This window comes from Prionailurus viverrinus, chromosome B1, assembly GCF_022837055.1.
Source record: "Prionailurus viverrinus isolate Anna chromosome B1, UM_Priviv_1.0, whole genome shotgun sequence".
Classification (NCBI taxonomy): Eukaryota; Metazoa; Chordata; class Mammalia; order Carnivora; family Felidae; genus Prionailurus; species Prionailurus viverrinus.
Genome location: NC_062564.1, coordinates 148,557,724 through 148,578,999, shown reverse-complemented (window position 1 = coordinate 148,578,999; position 21,276 = coordinate 148,557,724). Strand labels below are relative to the sequence as shown.

The window sequence follows — 21,276 nt, the reverse complement described above, 5'->3', positions numbered from 1 at the left end:
TCCTTCCTAAAATTTATTGAGAACATTCCCCATCATGCCCCCAAACAACAGTACTTCTTAAGTTCATTTTCACATTATTAGACAACTTTAGTATATATATTTAATATTTGCCTTGACCTTTAGATCCTACTGACTTGGTAACTTGACCATGATTCTTCCTTCTGGTCCCTTTAGGTTTGCTGTTTATATTTGGTGGCTTTGGCATGTGTACTTTGGCTTTCTCTTATGGATTTTGGCTTTTCTTGCCTTTCAGGCCCAGAGTACCTTCTATTACCTTACTAGAAGTTTCCTGTCTCATTCTTCATAACCAAATCCCAATGATCCCCGCTTGCTAGCAGCTTTTTCCCACATAAGGAAGACAGCAGAGGGATTTGGACAGTTTTCAGATGAATGTCTAATCTCTGCTTTAGAAGGATACTAAAGCATTTTATAAGCAGAGTTCTAGGAAAGACAGATTTCAGCTTATATAGTTCTTAAAGAGTGTGATAAATTGACAAATGTTATTTCTAAACCAGATTAAACTAATTTGTGATTGATGTAAAGAAAGAGTTTCTGGGAAGGCAAAGGAACTCTTAAGTTTTATGATTGATATTTAATTAATTGGAAATTCTACACCCAGTTAAGGAATAGCTATACCTTACACAGTCCACCATAAGCTTTAGAAGTGACAAAGTTCTTTGCCTGTCCTTTCTGAACAGGAAGCTGTTAATAATGAATCTCTTTTGAAGTGGCTCTCATTTACTTCCCTGATGAACCGAGGTTATCTTTAGATGACTCAAAGTGTTATGCACAGGTTTTTTTTTTAATAAAGGATAAAGAAATGTTGGATGGGAAAATTATAGTAAAACTTCAACTATAAATTGCATTGAAGAGGGTGATTCCCTTACTTTTATTGATATTACTCTGTGAAGTACGGAGATTGTTCATAGCACACCTTCAGAGGAAATCAGAGACCCTAACCAGCCCACATACACACTCTGATCTGTGTTGGTCATCAGCTTTGTGTGGTTTAGCTATGTGGGTAGTTGAAAAGGAAGTTCACTGATCTAACAAATGATGTTCCTCTATTCTAAAATATAGTTCTAGAAACTAATCTGATTCCATTTTATTATTTACTGAAAATGGATTTAGCAAATCCCTGTTGATATTTTGGAAAAGTACTTAATGAAATAGCATGAAAACTTAGTTGTTTATGTTCATTAGGCTCTTGTTATTCCTGTGCCATTTTTTGAAGTAGTTGAACTCAAGTTTTACAAGTAGGCTTCTAGATTCTGGTGTAGTTTTGAGGTCATTGCTGGCTAATGGACGTATGTGTTGCTGGTTGGCTTTCCTAATGCAGTCTTTCGGGTAGATGAGACAAGGTAAATGAAGAATTATGTTGTCTGAGAACACTAAAACTATAAATGTCAAGTGGATAGTGTTGGAGGACCTGTTAATTTTTTTCTTCACTGAGAATGTAATTAAGAGAGATTGAGGCTCACTGCCACTAATTTTGGATCCTCAGCCCAGAGCAGACTTGTATAAGGCAGAAACGCTCATTGGAGAATCTTATTGACATTTCTGTATTATGTTCAGAGTTCTGTCAGAATCCTTAGACCATTGATATATCTGTGAGAAATGTGACCATTTTTTCTTTAGAAAGAACCAGGGCCTATGTAATGTTTCCTTGATTGCTGCATTCCCCTCTCTCCCCTTTTAAAATGGGATTTTATTTTGAATCACATTTTCTCAATATTGCTATCCAGGAAAGATGGGTAGAATTTTTTGGCAATGTAGGGGTGAAGTCAGAAATTCTGAAGATTCTTTAAAGCTTGGTGCCTTTATCCTTTTATGCATTTTGAAAGACAGTCTGCAGGAGGGGAGGATGTCTTCTTGGCTTGTGGAGGCCTCTAATGGCAGCATTAGCGTGGTGGTTGTGACACTAATTTTGGAACAATAAATTTAGCTACTTTGTATAGAAAGTAGCTGCACTTGAGCAAATCTGTAGAGTTTATTTTGGGAATCTTGAAGATTTCCTAATGTTGATGAAAATTGAGTCTGACTTTAGAAACCTCAGGGTATAAATTGTGCTGATAATTGTTCTGAGTTGAACCTGGAGAAACTGCTGATGTGTTCACTCTTAAGCGGAGTGATTCATCATGTAAACCTTATCGTGGACAGTTCTGGCAGAGCAAAGAGAAGTGGAGGAGTAGGGAGTAAGAAATTAAAGGAAAATGGAGATGAGAGCTGTGACATGCATTAGGAACTTTTAGATCTTTTAGGAAGAGGTTGCTGGGTGGCCATATTCTTTACCATCTTAATTAATGGGTGAGTTACTATGTACAGAAAGCATCTTACCTTCCTGTGCCACCTGCGTGAAGCCCCTCTCCTCATCTCCATTCTTCTGTGTCCATGGGATTATTTTTAGATAAGTATGGCTGCTAGCTTTAAGAACCATGGCCAGTCCTGTTACATGGTTCAGAATTGGCTGTTGGAATCTGTAGGCCGCAATAAAGGCATTGCTGGCACGTTGTGTTTGTTTTGGACATTTAAGAAAGATAATCAAGATTCTGTAGTTTCAAGTATGGTAGAGAAGTGTTTGGCTCTAATTTGACATGACTGTCCTCAAGTTAGCAATTAAAGATACCTTAATTGGTTTATTTGCCTTATAATAATGACATTAATGTTAATTGTAGAAAATTTGTTAATTACACAGAAGCAAAATGAGTAAAATAAGAATCCTCTATAATCCCATCATCCAGGGATAATAATTGTTGACATTTGGTGTATATTGTTCTGGTGTTTTTTTTCTGTATGCACTATATAAAACAGTAAGGCTTTGGGTTGAGAGTGCTAGAAACCCAATTATAACTGGGATAGACAGGCAAGAATTTATGAAGAATTTATTGATTGACTGAAAGAAAGTCTGGGTATAGCCAGGTCTTTGGGGAAAATGATTTGATCTAAACGAAAGACTAGAAAAAAAGCTAAACACAAGAGCCAGAAGTTCATTTTTATTCAGATCCATAAGGCATTAGGTAACTTGTAATTTTAATACCCTGGTTGGTAAACGTGGGTAGATGCATGTGGTCATAGGAATTCCTCTTCCTTACTTGAGTACGTCCTTTTCTCTTCTTCTGGAAATTTCCTGATATATGGTGTGTGTCAAAATATAATTTAGGACTCAAGCAGGGGCAGAACAACATCCTGAACTCTGTACTGACTTACCAAATCCTTATCATCTTGTCTGTCATGGTATTTCATCTAGACTTCTTGGTCACCTGCCTTTTTTTTTTTTTTTTTAACCACTGTGTTGCTTTGGTGCCTCAGGGATCACATCCTGGGGGACTTTGGGAACTGAATTCCTTGGCAGGGTATTGACATTGCCACACTGGTGCCCTGGAGACAGTGTCTTTAATGTGGTACCTTTCCAGATGCTTTTGCAGACAGAGGACATCAACGGTGGGGCGGGAGCCAAAAGTAGTATGTGTGAAATATCCCTTGCAGACCCAACAAATACTTGGCAGGTGGATTTATTAGTGGGCATGCATTCTTGTAATATGCAGCTGGGGCAGAGTCAATGAAATTGGTTTCTCTGAGCCTGTCTTCCCCCAAAAGGCTCATGAATACCATGCAAACTTGGCTTAAATGAAATAAGGAAAATGATATTGTGGAAAAGATATTGTGGAAAGAAACACCGAGAAACAGGTCAAAAAGTTGAGTTTCACCATTAGTTAGTTAAGTTATTATATTAATCCATGACAGCTGCCATAACAAAATGCCACAGACTGGATGGCTTGAACAATAGGAACTTATTTCTCACACTTCTAGAGGCTGAAAGTCCAAGATCAAGGTGCTAGGTGATTTGGTTCCCTGATGAAGTACCTGGCTTGTGGGTGGCAGCCTTATCACTGTGTCCTCACAGGGTAGAAAAAGGAAGCAAGGTCTCTGGTATCTCTTCGTATAAGAGCACTAATCCCATCATGAGGGCCCCACCCTCATAACCTCCTCTAAACCTAGTTACCTCCCAAAGCCCCATCTCCAAATTCTATCATAATGGGGGTTAGGATTTCAGTCCATAAATTTTGGGGGACACAATTCGGTCCGTAACAGTTACTTGGTTTAGGTCACTTTTGAGGCTGCCAAAACCCCAAAATGACTGATTTGAATTTTATGTTTTTCTGGTAGAGATTTTTGAAATATTGAAATAATATTAATAATATAATTAATATAATTGGAATAGTTAATAAAAGACTTGGCAGACCAAAAAGTCTGGAATTTCATACATAAAATTTATTTGACTGCTAAGACCATCACTGAGACTAATTCTTTGTAAATGGCTTAGCACTACATTTAACACTACTGACAGGGAGCCTAGTTCTCATTTTTTCCAACCCACTATGTTGGCAGAAATTATAAAGGAGGAAGACAGGATAAGTTGGGGGATGTATGGGTTACCACCTTTTTGTCCTAAAGAATTTTGGGTATCTTATATTTATGACTTGGGTCGTGATAACATTTTGTAATGTAAACTCTAGGTAAGTTATTTTCCTCAATATTTTGAAAAAGAAAGGCTAAGGACACAGCTGTTTTCCAAAAATGTCTCAGCAAACTCTAGTTCTTAATCGCCTTTTGCTAGCTGAAATGGAACTTACTCTGCTTCTAAATCACATAGTTTGGTAGTGTTCTGAAATCCAGGCTCCTCGCACCATTGACTTTCTATAGCTGAATAATAATGTCATGGCACATTAAGGATAATTGTGATAATTGACAGCTTTTCATGTGTGGGAGTTTATTAATACATGGATACCTAAGTATTTAAAAAAATTATTCATCTCAATAAATGCTATTTGGCTGTTTCAATTTCTTAGCTAATTTGAAACAGAAAAAGTAACCATCTAATTTACCTGTCTAGAGCCTGCCAGCATGTAAATCAATAGTCATTTTCTGGATTTGCTGGGGTGGAGGTATGTGAAGGCATGGAGAAAGTCTAGATGCCTTGTATAGATCACTCCAAGAAAACCTGGATTCTATAAAAACAGGTTCTTCAACGCAGTTAATTTGAAGATGCTAATATGTGGATGGCTTATGTGAATTAGTTCCACTCTGACCTGTTAAAATGGAATCACAGACATATATATCAGGACACTTTTGGTTGCAAGTGACCAAAAAAAAAAAAAAAATGGTCTCAGATTACTTTAAGGTAAAAGGGAGTTGTCCTGTAAGATTGAAAAGTACCTGTCTTTAGGCATGGCTGAATCTAGGTGCTTAATTAATGGCACCAGTAACCTGTCTCTGCCTTGGTTCTGAGTTCTTCCATGTTTATTTTATTCTCAGGCAGACTCTTCCCTTAGAGTTGCAAAATGGTCATCCCCACTCAAACTGTTTATTGCCATTATAGGCACCTTAGCATAAAGTGAAAATTTATTTCCTGGAAATTCCAACAAAAGGCTGCCACTTATTTACTGTGATTGTCCTGGATTAGGTAAAGTGTCCAGTCAAAAATTAATTGCTGTGGCTAAGATGTGTGACATTTTCATTCTCCAGACCTGGGTCACAGGGAGTGATTCATCCTCATTGAACTTCTAAGTATAAAAATGGTTTTTCAAAGGCAAGTGGGATGCTGTTATCAGAAAAAGAGATTAAGGGTACTGAATGGGCAAAAGTAACCGATAACCACTACAATGCATGTGTGTATTTTAAAGATTTATTTGTATATGTAGCTTTATTTAGCGATTTCTCAGTTCATACAGTTAGGGATGTGAAATTGAAGTTTGAGGATTTTATATATACGTTTAAGTGTATTCTTAGATTATTACTATGGTCTAATAATTAGATAAATTGTGGAAGTTTTAGCAGCCGTGGTGTTGACGTACAAACTTTTAACTCTGAATGGAGAGAAATATAATATGATAATTATGTAAGCCAGTTGGTGATAGCACATTGATAACTTAAAGAAATAAAAAGTAATTTCTTTTTATTACTTTGGTTTGAGAGCTAAGACTTTACCAGATGGTGAATTTTGCCAAGGAGAAAATACAAAATCAATAGGTCTTCATTTAACCCGCAGAAGGGAATTTGCATGTAAACTTGTCATGCTCAGTATGAATTGTTCATTATCATCATTATTTCTATTAAAAAAATTTTTTTTGGTAGCCTGTAGGGTGGCCACAGTGGGATGTTTTCCAGACCAAAAACAAAAGGGCACATTTACAAACTGCCTTTTGGTGGATAATGAACCAAATGTTCAGTTAATTTACTTTAGGACTATTTCATATGCCATTATGATTTCTGCCTCTTCTGAAATTCAGTATATTTACTATCTGTACTGTTCATGTAGCACTTTTTAAAAAAATGAGATCATCTTTTAGAGAATGGTGGCTAAAAAGTGGGCTTGGAAATAACACGGGCGGGGTTGAGGTTATATCACTTACTAGTTGTGTGATCTTGGGGAAGTCCCTTAGTCTCTTAAATACTCAGTTTCCCTGCCTGTAATATGAGTAATACAAGATACTGATAACAGCAGATAATTCATATTTTTGTGTAAAATAAAAGAGATAATAACTGAAGGACACTTACACAGTGCCTGGTACAATTTAACCATTCAAAAATGTTAGTAACTGCATATTACATTCTTAATGATAGCATTTTCCCCATTGTTCCCCAAGGTTAGGGACCTTATCTCAAAAATATTTTGTATACTCTCAACGAATAACATAGTGTCTCATACACTAAAAACTAATAAATATTAAGTTATCAAATAAGAATGTAAAACTATATTTTAATTATTGCTAAGCCTCAGGGAAGCAGAGGAAAGGAGCAAAGAAAGAAAGTGTTTTTTTTTTTTTTTGTCAGAAACTGGGGCAGAATATATATTGTTTATTCTTCCATTCACTTTCTTATTCATATATCCATTTTCTCTCTCTCTCTCTCTCTCTCTCTCTCTCTCTCTCTCTTTTTGTATAACTTGACTGTGCACAAGGTGGGCACCAAGAATAGCTTAGGTGAGTGAAGAAGCAGGTGGTTGGCTTAGTAGAGGTGCAAAGACCAAGTACAGCAATGGATAACACACAAAGTGGTGGATAGTAAATACCTTAATAGAAGTGCAGATTAAATGTTGTGGTCCCTCAGGGTAGGAAGAGATTACATCTACCAGAGGAAAATAGCTTGGTCGAAGTGTTCATTCTTTTATTTGCAGCTTACTCAGTAGGAAACGGTGACTGTATTTTGGTCCCTGTGCAAGCTACTGCAAAGATGGATTAAGGGGAGGGTGGAAGAAGGACAGCTTCTAAAACTGAGGTATTTTCCATGTCAAAGCTCTTAATGGAGGCTTCCTTTTGCAGATGGTTAAGTCTTCATGTACTTGAAAATGTCCAGGGTTTATTCATCCATATCTAACTCAATATTTCAAATGATGATTAGGTACGTGGAACTGTGTTGGTCTTTAAGGAAAGTACATAGACAAAACTCTGTCTTCCAGGAGCTTGGTGATTAGTTTTGAGAGAGGTCACATCAACAAAAGTTTGGTAATAATGGCCAGGATATATATTTGTTGGTGCCCAAATGATAATTCAGGCAAAGTGTTGTTACGGTTTGAATAAAGGAGAGATTCATGTTTCTGTGAATGGTTAATATAAGTTATTAGAAAAGATAGAATTTTCAGCTGGGCCTTGGAAATTGAGTCAGAGTTAGATAGAAAGGAGAGAAAAGACTATAAATGACAGGAAAAATGAAAAAAAAAAGATCTGAAGATGAGCAGATATATTCTTTTCTCCCTCCCTTCCTTCCTTCCTTCCTTCCTTCCTTCCTTCCTTCCTTCCTTCCATTGTTTCTTTACTGATCAACAGCTGGGCTGCTTCCAAGCTAAAAAAAAAAATGGTGCCACAAATACTCTTGGGTCCATCTCTTTGTTCAAGATTAATTTCTAGAAGCAGAAGTTCTGGCTCCAAACCCAGAATATTTTGATTTTTAATTGATATTGCTAACTTACACTCTAAAAAGTTTATATAAGTTTACAAGGAAGAAAAGGCTATTTCTTTGGGTATCTAACAATTAAAGTCTTTGCTAACATGATGGATAAAACATGTTTTAATTTTAATTTGATAATTTTGTGAAGTTTAGTTTCTAATTACTAATTTTGGTTGCTAGCATTATCCATTTTCACTTCATTATGCCTTTGAATTTTTAATTTTAGCCATATGCCTGTTATTATTCATTTTTTGTGAAGAGAAACCTGTTCTATATTGCAGTGTCTCATGGAATCTCACCCAAGATCAGAAACAGGGTTTTTAGATATCTCAGACCTTATCTTTTAACCTTCAAAGGATGGTCTCCTACCTGCTTCTTCACTATCCATATGGATTATACTGGAGTTCGCAACTCACTGATTTCCTATTTGAGCAAACAGAACTTTTTTTCAGAAGTGTGATATACATAGAGTAATTCATGTCCCTACTTTGATCTAATTTTCTGTTAATATCTGAGTTCTAGCTCTTCTATGTATAATTTACTTCAGACTTTTGCACAGATCTGTCTTGCTCCTATCTTTAAAGGTTGTGGTTTCAACCCATGCTATCTGGGGATTCTCCCACTTTGGTGTCTTGGTAGATGTGCTACCCTAGGCAGGTGCTCATCCTTGATAAGTATTCAGACAGTGATAACAAGAAAAGTTCCACAAATGGTATTTGGCATAATCTAGTTAAGATTAATCTTAATTAGGGGTGCCTGGGTGGCGCAGTCGGTTAAGCGTCCGACTTCAGCCAGGTCACGATCTCGCGGTCTGTGAGTTCGAGCCCCGCGTCGGGCTCTGGGCTGATGGCTCAGAGCCTGGAGCCTGTTTCCGATTCTGTGTCTCCCTCTCTCTCTGCCCCTCCCCCGTTCATGTTCTGTCTCTCTGTCCCAAAAATGAATAAACTTTGAAAAAAAATTAAAAAAAAAAAAAAAAAAAAAAAGATTAATCTTAATTATAGTCTAGTTAAGATTAAGATTAATAAATAAAACACATTGCTTAGAAATAATTATCCAGTTTAAGACGATGTTGTGTGTATATATAATGGAGTATTACTCGGCAATCAAAAAGAATGAAATCTTGCCATTTGTAATTACATGGATGGAAAGAGAGGGTATTATGCTAAGCGAAATTAGTCAGAGAAAGGCAAATATCATATGACTTCACTCATATGAGGACTTTAAGATACAAAACAGATGAACATAGGGGAAGGGAAGCAAAAGTAATGTAAAAGCAGGGAGGGGGACAAAACATGAGACTCTTAAATATGGAGAACAAACAGAGGGTTGCTGGAGGGGTTGTGGGAGTGGGGATGGGCTAAATGGGTAAGGGGAATTAAGGAATCTACTCCTGAAATCATTGTTGCACTATATGCTAACTAACTTGGATGTAAATTAAAAAATAAACAAATTAAAAAAGATTAAGGGGAAAAAAAGAAATAATTACCCATTGTTCTAAAGCCAACCAGGGCACAAAAACAGACACATAGACCAATGGAATAGAATAGAAACCCCAGAACTAGACCCACAAACGTATGGCCAACTCATCTTTGACAAAGCAGGAAAGAACATACAATGGAAAAAAGACAGTCTCTTTAACAAATGGTGCGGGAGAACTGGACAGCAACATGCAGAAGGTTGAAACTAGACCACTTTCTCACACCATTCACAAAAATAAACTCAAAATGGATAAAGGACCTGAATGTGAGACAGGAAACCATCAAAACCTTAGAGGAGAAAGCAGGAAAAGACCTCTCTGACCTCAGCCGTAGCAATCTCTTACTTGACACATCCCCAAAGGCAAGGGAATTAAAAGCAAAAGTGAATTACTGGGACCTTATGAAGATAAAAAGCTTCTGCACAGCAAAGGAAACAACCAACAAAACTAAAAGGCAACCAACGGAATGGGAAAAGATATTTGCAAATGACATATCGGACAAAGGGCTAGTATCCAAAATCTATAAAGAGCTTACCAAACTCCACACCCGAAAAACAAATAACCCAGTGAAGAAATGGGCAGAAAACATGAATAGACACTTCTCTAAAGAAGACATCCGGATGGCCAACAGGCACATGAAAAGATGTTCAGCGTCGCTCCTTATCAGGGAAATACAAATCAAAACCACACTCAGGTATCACCTCACGCCAGTCAGAGTGGCCAAAATGAACAAATCAGGAGACTATAGATGCTGGAGAGGATGTGGAGAAACAGGAACCCTCTTGCACTGTTGGTGGGAATGCAAACTGGTGCAGCCACTCTGGAAAGCAGTGTGGAGGTTCCTCAGAAAATTAAAAATAGACCTACCCTATGACCCAGCAATAGCACTGCTAGGAATTTATCCAAGGGATACAGGAGTACTGATGCATAGGGGCACTTGTACCCCAATGTTCATAGCAGCACTTCCAACAATAGCCAAATTATGGAAAGAGCCTAAATGTCCATCAACTGATGAATGGATAAAGAAATTGTGGTTTATATACACAATGGAGTACTACGTGGCAATGAGAAAAAATGAAATATGGCCTTTTGTAGCAACGTGGATGGAACTGGAGAGTGTGATGCTAAGTGAAATAAGCCATACAGAGAAAGACAGATACCATATGGTTTCACTCTTATGTGGATCCCGAGAAACTTAACAGGAACCCATGGGGGAGGGGAAGGAAAAAAAAAAAAAAAAGAGGTTAGAGTGGGAGAGAGCCAAAGCATAAGAGACTGTTAAAAACTGAGAACAAACTGAGGGTTGATGGGGGGTGGGAGGGAGGAGAGGGTGGGTGATGGGTATTGAGGAGGGCACCTTTTGGGATGAGCACTGGGTGTTGTATGGAAACCAATTTGACAATAAATTTCATATAAAAAAATTTAAAAAAATAAAAATAAAAAATAAAAAACTTTTTTTTAGAAAGTAAAAGCCAACCAAAGTCTTTTTTTCCTAATATTAAAATATATAATTAGAGGGGAGAGGGAGCAACTTGAAGTAAATCAGAAAACACATTCACATTAATTGTTATCTTTATACACTTCAAATTTATACATAACACTTTTTTCCTCCTGGACACCAGAAAGAACACCTGGGTATTCTGGGAGAAGTTTACATTTCTCCAAATCAATTTATGGAAAAAATGTGTTGCTTTCAAATTCCTGCATGATTCTTGTTACAGCTAGTCTAGGATGGCCTGGCTTGTTCATAGTTTCCTTATAAGCAGAACTGCCTCCCACTGTCCAAACCATGTCCACTTCTTTGTTAATTCTGATTGCTTAATATGTTTTAAGTCATCATCCAGACTTTTGGCTAGAAAATGAGCTCCTTGTGAAGGTTCCTTGAGTTCTCTACTTAGAACTGGATTAATTCTGTCCTTTAAAGGTCAGCTCTTCTAGGGAAGAGAGAGTCATGTCTTCCTACCCATAATCACAAAATTCTGTTTACCTTCTGCTGAGGTTGTGGTCCTTCTCCGGAAATTCCTAAATTCATTCCTGAACGGGGCCAGGGTAGGTTTCTGTTCTTGCCGTTGCCCATCTTCTGGGACACAGGTTACCAGATGAACTGTGACAGCAGCAATAAACACCTCTGAGCTTGCTTGTGACGCTGGGACTCCTGGCTGAGCTTGGTGCAAAACTGAGCAGGTATGTTCTTCTGTCACCAGACACTTCTGGGGTGTTGTAGGAGACTGGTTGGACACACAGATTGGACCCAAAGTGACATGAAAGGCAAACTGAGAGTTGACTGTTTAGCCAGGCATGGTGAAGTGTCCTCTCATACATCATCTTTGATTGATAGACAGTGGCTGCTCTGAGGCCAAGTTCAGGCTCAGCAATCATTCGGTTGTGATGATGTGTACGTGATGTGTGCTGTGGGTGCTGGCGGTGGGAGTGGGTATTTTTGTTCTTTTTGAAAAAAAAAAAATCCAAAACACATTCTAACCAGAGGGCAGAATAAAAAAAGAAGAAAAAAAAATCAAGGCAGATTAGAGGCATTAACTTGGCTTTGATCTACAGGCCTTCTGTTCTGACAAAGGTGATTGGATTAATTTGACAGTTTTTCTTTCTCTCCCTTATTTCCTGTCTCCCTGTCACTCTCTTTCATTTTTCTCCAGGTTCTCTTTTGTGATGAAACTAGGTTAGTTATTACTTAGAATCATAATCTATTCATCTGTAATGCAGGTTGATTTTCTGATGTTTTCTCCCCTCCCGTATTAAAGTGAGACTAAAAAGGTTTATTTTCCCCTGTTCTTTTATTGGCTGTTTCCCAGAAAGGTACACCTTTATGTTCTCATTACCAAAGCTACTAAATTCACTGAAGTAACACGTGCAGAACTTTTGGCCTTTTTCTTTCCTACCTTATATATTTTCAACATATAGGGGCTCTTAGGGCCAATATCTGTGAGTACTTTCTTTCTTAGAAGCTAGTCAGGTTTTGCTGGTAAGGGCTGGCAATTTTTAAACTAATTTAAACCTTGTATTTTAGCCTCTATAATGATCATCACCATCCTGTTTTTCAGGTGGGGAACTTGAGACACAGAAAGGGTAATTAACTTGTCTCAGATCATACAGCATAAAAGTAGCAGAGTTTGGATCCAAAGCTAGGTAGTTTGGTTCCAGAGTCTATATGCTTAATCTCAATGCTATGTCTTCTATTTAGCTCATTTCCCTATTTGATTAAAAGTTATGGGGAAAAAATGAATTCCTGACATCCTTCATCAGGGAGACTCTCATTCTGCATATCTTTATGTTAAGAATGATGTTAGAAATGGGGAAGGGTATTTGCTGGCTACAGAGTATGCCCTTCCCACAGGTCTGTATTCGCAGTACAATTGCTGTGGCCTCTTCTAATTTCTGGGGAACCTTAGGGGAGCAACTGAAGAAAGAAACTTACTGGAGTATCAAGCGAGTTTATGACACAAGATTTTGGAATTTTATCCCAAAGGGGATTGTTATACTGGTCGTTCAGAAGCTGTGCTTAGTACATAAGACAAGTTACACATGAGACCCAGAGAGTGCGAACTGGTAGTAATGTCACAGCCTTCTTCCATTCCAGTGTGTGGAAGCCACAGCTAAGTCTGTCTGATAAGCAGTGAGTTGTGCTTTCCTAATTTGAGGATCCTGGATCTCAGAGTACTGCTCCTTGGATCAGAGCTGAGCAGAGATACGTGCTGTGGCTCTGCAGGTAGAGTCTCTTTTCTAATGAGGAGAAAGATTTATTCTTCTCTGTTAGAGGTGGGGACTAACATCACGTTTTTAGAAATGAACAAAAAAATTGATCCTCTAAATGTACATTTTTCCTTTCCAAAAGCTAGTTCTACCTCAGCAATCTTTGATGTTGAACGTTGACGAAAAGTCCGTCAAATCTCTGGTTGTCTGTTTCAGAGCCACTATTGTATAACCACATTTTTAGTAGTCTGAAGTCTTAGATTCCAAATTGTACTCATCACTTCTTACCCACCCCCATCATTTCTTTCATGACTTCCATGATTCTCTAGAATGATTACACTTTCCATTTCTTGGTTGGAAAGGCATTGCAAGTCTTTTTACGTAAAAGTTCTGGAACTTTCATTTTTGTTTCTCACAGAGATGTTAAGAAATTTCACAGTCATTTTTTTCTCTAATTACTGAAATTAAATATATTGTATCTTATATTAATATATATTCAATTATCTTATTTGAATGTTCCACAAACACAGAACAGTCTGCAGATATATTTTTTTGGTTTATGTACTAATTTATTCATTCATTTAAGCAATTAATTATTCACTGAACAATTAATTAGTTAATGTTAGCATCCCTTTCTAGAGATGTAAACTTGATAAGAACAAGGATCTTGTCAAGTTTTTTCCTTTATCTTCAGAGCCTGAAACTAAGCCTATTTAGAGCAAAGACAGTACTCCATAAATACTGCTGAATGAATGCATGAATGAATTGTGCACACTGCAGAACAGATAGAAAAGTGAAAGGAAGAAAATAGAAGCCCTAGAAATAAACTGTATAACATTTAAAAGTTGTATATATAGGCCATCCTTGCTTTGCGTGGTAGTGCGAGGCCATAAATATGACTATTCAAGCTGAAGTTAATGCAAAACAATCCTAATAATCAATGAGAAAAGCTACTATTTTTCTTTGACCTTTAAAAAATTTTGCCGTGTCATTGAAATCTCTCTTGCTGTTTGTTATAAAGATATAGGAAAATGAAAAAAATAGTAAAAGTAATATTTAGCACACTCTAAATCATCAGAAGCATTGAGATTAAAGTGTTTTGTTTCTTCTTAAAATCTTCTCAGAAGTAGTTTGAATAGGCTTGCCTTCGTCCCATTGTACAACTTATGATATGAAGCAAGCATCTTTTCTGTTCCCAACCGAATTGCATACTCCTCTCTAAGTTTGGATCCGCTTCCAACATTTTCTCCTTTTTGCTTTCCATGTCAAGAAATGTCTCTGAGAGTTCCTTTAATGTGAGTTTTTTTTTTTTTTTTTTAATGTGTGTGGGTTTTTTGTTTGTTTTCTGTTTTGCTAGCATCACTTCCTCTGGGACATCTTTATTGTTTTGGTTCAGCCACTTTCGTTATTTACATTGTGAAGTTTGTGTGCTGCGCTGTGCGCCTTTTGACTGCGTGTCTAGATTCTCTCACATGTCGATTGGCAGCATTGCCAACCTCCCCATGAGCAGCATTCTGTCTTCTGTAACCCCTTTTACATTTGACACAGATTTCATTTCTACCATATCACTTTTTGTCTGTACTCGACTTTCATCTCTTTTGGCTACTTCCCTCTTTTGGTTATTTATATTATATAAATTTATCATTGAAAGGTAGGAAGGCAACACAGATACACACTTTGCTGCCTGCATATGAACTGGGTACCAGATGGCCAGTGACCAATCACTGACAGACTTTGCAAAAAGCATTATGATTGGTCACTGATCATGATGTATATATGTTATTTACATAGTAACTTATGGACTGAAGAGCTAGCAGTGAAATTCGTCCTTTGTGCAATTACTCACAGTTAATACACTATGATAACTGAAATTTGAACTGTATTATTGGGGGACTGGTGTTCTTTAACTAAATGGTGGTGCCTGGAATTCACACACACTGGAACCATGCAGAGTGAGGGCTCTCTCAATTCCGGACTTTATTTTGTGGATATATTTGTATTTTTTTCTTTACTAAAGTGGGATCACTTTATTTGCATGATTTTGCAATTTTATTTTTCATTTAATCTTGTATATATGTCAAAAAATAATCTTGACTTCATGTTTTATAACTACATGGTAATTTATTGGATAGTTGTAATACAGTTTATTTAACCAATCCTTTTTGGACATTTAGGCTTTTATTTTTCACAGTTATCAACAGTGTTGCAGTGGATACCTCAGTCTTTGAGATAACAACTATTACTCGGAATGAATGTCTTTTTAGTGGTAGCATTACTGGCTCACGTGATATATATACTTTTAAAACATTTTCATATCCTTTTAAATTTCCCTTCAGAGAGATATTCCCATTTAGGCTTCTACCAGTGACATAAACTGAGAGGTGCTGGTGTACATGTTCTAAATCTCTGGCAACATTGGGATGATCATTTTTGAAAATATTTGCCATTTTCATAGGTAAAACATCTATCCTATCCTATTCTATTCTATTCTATTCTATTCTATTCTATTCTATTCTATTCTATTCTATTCTATTTAGAGAGAGAGAGCATGCAGGGGGAAGGACAGAGAGAGAGAGAGAGGGAGAGAGAGAGAATCCCAAGCAGACTCTGTACTGACAGCGTGGAGCCTGATGTGGGGCTTGATCATGACCGTGAAATCATGACCTGAACCAAAATCAAGAATTGGATGCTTAACTGACTGAGCCACCCAGACACCTCATTACTTTCATAATTAGTTTTGATGACTAGTTAGGTTGAATATTTTCCATGAGTTTATTTGTAGTATTTTCTGATCTGTGGCATTGCATCCTGTCCTATTATAGTAGTTTTCAGATGGTAAGAATTTTCTTTTTTTATTGAGTACATATATTTCTCCAATCTTGTGTGTGTGTGTGTGTGTGTGTGTGTGTGCATACACACACATGTATCTGTGTACCTGGACTACATTCACATGGATATACCATTCTTGGCTTTACCCAGGGTATCTCTGTGCCTTAGTTTTGTAATATGGCCATCAGTTTTCAGATGTTTTCCTTTAAAAAAAAAAAAGGGAAAATTAACCACAACCCGAGGGAAGTTCTAGTTAATTTTTTGTTAGAAGATTTTCAGGAGATAGGGTCAAAAGGAGCTAGTAGGGCATTCAATTATGTGCTTGAGTGTGTCAGAAAAGTTTTTTTCCTCAGGTGTACAATAGTTTACTTGGGCTTGTTTTTCAAGTGTATTGAAGTGTGACTAAACATTTTTGGGTACTGCCATTATGTAAAGAAGAGGTCCCATCTTGTTAAATATTCCCTCATCAACTTTGCACTTAGCAAGTTATGAGCAGCAAGGATCCTGTGAGGGCATGAGCTTTAGGCATTGGACAGAGGGAGGGTGGGTGGGAGGCAAGGGCCTGGGGTAACTCAGGATTGGAGTGCTCTGTTGCCCCCTCCCATTGCTGTAGAAGAAGTGATTGGCTCAGGCTGGTTTCTATCTACTAATTTTGGATGGGTCATAAGTGGGGAAGGAGGGAAGGTCATGTGGTTGGACCTCAGCTCATCTGAGGGCTAAAGGTTCTTTGTGACACTCCACACAGAACCAGAGCCCTGTCCTGGAGAGCGGTGGCGAGCTGAGATACAGCTTAGGACTGAAGGAACAGAGAAGGGCTTTGAGTTCTTTCTGTCTTTAGGTTGGGGATAAGGGAGGCCCAGCACGGAGGATGTCCACGGAAAACATGGCTGGGAAGTCCAATAGCCTTGGGGACAGAGGAAGAGCTCGAAGCTACACTTTCCTCAGGGTTGTCCAGCCAGTGTTTAACCGCAGTATTTTCACTTCCGCAGTCTCTCCTGCTGCAGAACGTATCCGATTCATCTTGGGTGAGGAGGATGACAGCCCCGCACCCCCTCAACTCTTCACCGAACTGGATGAGCTGCTGGCCGTGGATGGGCAGGAGATGGAGTGGAAGGAGACAGCGAGGTGAGGCATGGCTGGCTGTGCACTGTTGACCTGGGGAATCAAATGCAGGGCAAGATTGTTGTCCGTGAGCATCTTTCTCTCTCCTTCACACTTTGAATAACTGATGAGCATCATGTTGGCTGGGTTAAGGAATGAAAGGATTCTTTTAATTCTCTTTTGTATTGATGTGGATGCAGGACACCCTTTATTTCACTGCTGGAACATTGTTTCATTGATTCGTGTTGCTACAGTTTTAACCTTTATAAGGAATTAGAAGTAAACTTCCATTCGTATGCTGTTTAATAGTAAAATGTCTTAGATAAACTCAAGCACCCTAACATGATAGGCTAGAGATATGTGTCCACAGTCTCCACATGCCAGGGTATCTTGTGAAATCATGTCTGATTTTTTTGTCCATTCCCAGTTAGGAGGGAGGTTGCAAAGACAATGACTGTTTATCCACAAACTTGCCATTATTCCAAGTGAAAATGTATTATCTTTTAAGTATCCAACAAAAAGCCAAGTAGAACGTTCACTCGAATTGGAAGTTCAGAGACCTGAGTTCAGTTTCAGATTTCTCACCTGTTAGCTGCCCAGTACTCAGTTTCTCAGAACTTTGATTTCATCATCAATAAAATGATCTACTACATATAATATATATGAATGCAATATAAGATAGATAGTATATGTAAGTGTAATACTACTTAATATTTGTCTAATTATAGCATGGATATTTATATACATGTCTATATACGTGTATACATATGGAAATACTTTGTAAATTGTTAAGCACTACCGATACATCTAAGGCTTCATTTGTCTCATGATAATAGAGCTTTACTTTCTTTCTGGATGTAGACTCCGTTATATTCTCCACGCTGTAATTCTAGGATATACAGCAATTATATAATATAAAAACTTAGATATAATGCAGTTATTGGTCTCTCACTGTCATAGTCACATGGAGATTCAATATATTTCACTTTCACAAGAAAAATATTGTTAAGACATGCCTTTTATAGTCTGTAATTTAATTCAAATCAGTTAACTTCAGCCCGTGTTTTTTTGAATGCATAGTATATGTCAGGCACACATGAAGTACTCGGAAAAAAGAAGTGAGCAAAAGAAGCTCACACATAGGTCACTGTATCTTACTGAAGAGTGTCAAGTGTGTTCAGTATAATCAGAAGTGAGGCAAGTCAAATCATTATCATGGCTTTGGGTTTAAAAAAAAGCAAAATAAGTGAAAGTCTTCTAGAGATGTAGATGGAAAAGAGATTTATGTCTGCTGTTCTGGTTCTTGTTAGGTCATTCTAGAATCAGAAAGAAATATATTTTTTATCATCTATGATCAGTAAAAGTTGATGAGATATAAAGAACCACTAACCCAATAGTCTTTCCTTTACTGGATGAGGTTCTTTTGGGAGTTAAAGGAAGAACATTTATTTTCTGGGGTCTGCACCCAATATGGGGCTAGAACTCATGACTCCAAGATCTAGAGTCCCATGCTCTTCTGACTGAGCCAGCCAAGCACCTTATTTCTGGGGCATGTCTTAAAAGCTTCATGCATCATATCATTTGTAATCAAGTGTTCATCAAGTTCATTGGATTTTTTTGGTAATTTTTGTTTAGTTACTGAGACTTGTGCTCTGTAGGTTTATGGATTTATTATTTCTGTTGTAAAGTACTTTTTTTTAAATTTTTTACATTTATTTTTTGAGAGACATAGAGAGACAGAGCACAAGTTGGGTAGAGAGAGGAGACACCGAATCTGAAGCAGGCTCCAGGCTCTGAGCTGTCAGCACAGAGCCCGATGCAGGGCTTGAACTCACAAACTGTGAGATCATGACCTGAGCCAAAGTCGGACGCTTAACCGACTGAGCCACCCAGGTGCCCCTGTTGTAAAGTACTTTTGAATGTCTTCAGCCATTTAGGATTTTTAATAGTAGAAAAGCTTTATAAATTAATTCATTTGATAATGGTAGAGAAGCTTTTATTTCTCACCAAGAATTTCTAGGTAGTTTATTCATGTGGAAACAATCTGCTTTAAAAAAAATTAAGTAGAAAAAAAAAAGTAGAGTAGAATCCATGGATAATCTCTTATCTTCCATAATTTAAACTGTGCTCAGAAAAAAAAATCATTACATTTTGCTCCTGGCCCTCCTAGTAGCATTAAGGAAAGAGACCTCATCTTAAATATGTTATTTTCCATTTGCTGGATAACTGTCTTTCTAACATACAGACACTTAAAGCAAGTGTGGTTGTTTGAACTCTTCTGTTAATATTTTCTCCTTATTAAAAAGCTGCCTGTAGCACGTTTCTACTTCTCCACCTCTTACGCTCCCTGTTGAAGCTCTTCATTCTTGGTTTTTCAGGACCTCTTTCCATGATACAGTAACTCTCTCTCATTCCTTTCTCTCAGTACCTATAACCTGGGTATTAAAAGTCCTACATAAACCTTGGGTTCATAAAACATCCTCCAAAAGAAGGCCTTCAAATTGGAACCTTTTACTAGTATCTCCATTTAATTTTTTCTTTTCCTTCTTTCTAGGAGAAAAAAAAAACATAGTAAGAATTGTACTGGCGCAGCCTGAATTAAGTGTTGGGGAGATTTTGGTCTAGTCTTAGCTTTGGTGCTAATGGGCTACTTAGCTTTGGGCCAGTCATGTACTCATGGAGTCTTCCCGAGCTTGAGTGCTCTGTTCTATCAACTGAGGGTGATACTGCGTTGCACCTCTCTAACTTCATGCATATCTCATAGCTCTACAATTCCATCCCTGTGTGTATACTGGTATAGTCAGTTGTGACCAGAAGAGCTACTGTTATTCTTATTCTCATCTTGAAATTATTGTGTGAGTACCTATCAGAGAGTAGACTTCAGGTGTAGCTTTCTGCTTTTTCTTTCAGTCAAAGACAGGCTCTATTTTATATGACCTCTGGTCTCAGAAAGGAGGAGGTAACAGTTCACTGTGTAGGTAATTCAACGTTAAGTGAAATGGACACTGTACTTTCGTTTAAGATTCTTAAAGATTCAGATAATTTTGAATACTTTACCATCTTTAAGGACTTATTTCCTTGAGAACACAGGTGTCATTTTGGGTGATGTCATCAGTCCCTGAGAGACTGTACTGCTGGAGAGAATGTGTGGTGGGAGTACACCATGTGTTGTTGGTGGGAGGGGGGTGCTTTCCAGGAAGAAATAGACTCACACTAGTCTACACTCTATAACTTCTTTACATTGTTTTTAATGTTTAGTTTTGAGAGACACACACACAGAGCGTGAATGGAGGAGGGGCAGAGAGAGCGAGGGAGACACAGAATCTGAAGCAGGCTGCAGGGTCTGAGCTGTCAGCACAGAATCCAACGTGGGGCTCTAACCAACAAGCTGTGAAATCATGACCTGAGCCGAAGTCAGATGCTTAACTGACTGAGCCACCCAGGTGCCCCTATACTCTATAACTTCTGTATAGGACTTGCCACAATTAATATTGGTTAATTTTTTAAAAATGCTTATTTATTTATTTTGAGGGAGAGAGAGAGAGAGAGAGACAGAGAGAGACAGAGAGAGAAAGAGAGAAAACGCATGCATGAGCAGTGGAGTGGCAGAGAGAGAGGATTCCAAGCAGGCTCTGCACTGTCAGCACAGAGCCAGACATGGGGCTGGATCTCATGAACTGTGAGATCATAACCTGAACCGAAATCAAGAGTCAGATGCTTAACTGACTGAGCCACCCAGACGCCTCACTATTGGTTAATTAAATGTAGATATGATATTATTGTTTACATTTTGTCTTCTTCATTACACCAATTCATCTGAAAGCAGGGACCATCATGTCTATCTTTCACTACTGTATTCCCAGTGCCTCACTGTGCCTGGTACCATAATAGGTGCTCAGTCATATTTTTTTAAGTGTGATTAGTTGAGAACCGATTGCCTTTAGAAACAACTGTTCTAAATATAATACTTTCTTAGAAATATTACTTGACCAAAGTTGGAGTTCTGTGATGTCTTCTCTTTCTGACTGATGAACAGCTGAATGACAGACCCAAGGTACCTAGCACACCATTGATAAAACTCAGAAGAGGACCTATGTTTGAAGTTTCAAACTAATTCATCGATATGCTGATGCCATCTGCCTTAAGTTCTCTAGCCCAGATTCTTTCCTTATATGACTGAAAACAAATAATTGGATGGCTAATCCCCTTCTCAA

General features: G+C 37.8%; 1 protein-coding gene and 1 pseudogene across 2 annotated transcripts in view; one reads left to right on the top strand and one right to left on the bottom strand.

The window, feature by feature from the left end:
* The window catches only part of SLC4A4 (solute carrier family 4 member 4), a 302,161-nt gene that overhangs the window by 77,362 nt on the left and 203,523 nt on the right, over positions 1-21,276 (top strand). For both annotated transcript variants that reach the window (XM_047857278.1, XM_047857277.1), the window contains exon 3: positions 16,951-17,086. In XM_047857278.1, coding sequence (XP_047713234.1) covers positions 16,951-17,086 — 136 coding nt within the window. The remainder of the gene's footprint in view (positions 1-16,950; positions 17,087-21,276) is intronic.
* Positions 10,985-11,516, bottom strand: LOC125163754 (dihydrofolate reductase-like; annotated as a pseudogene).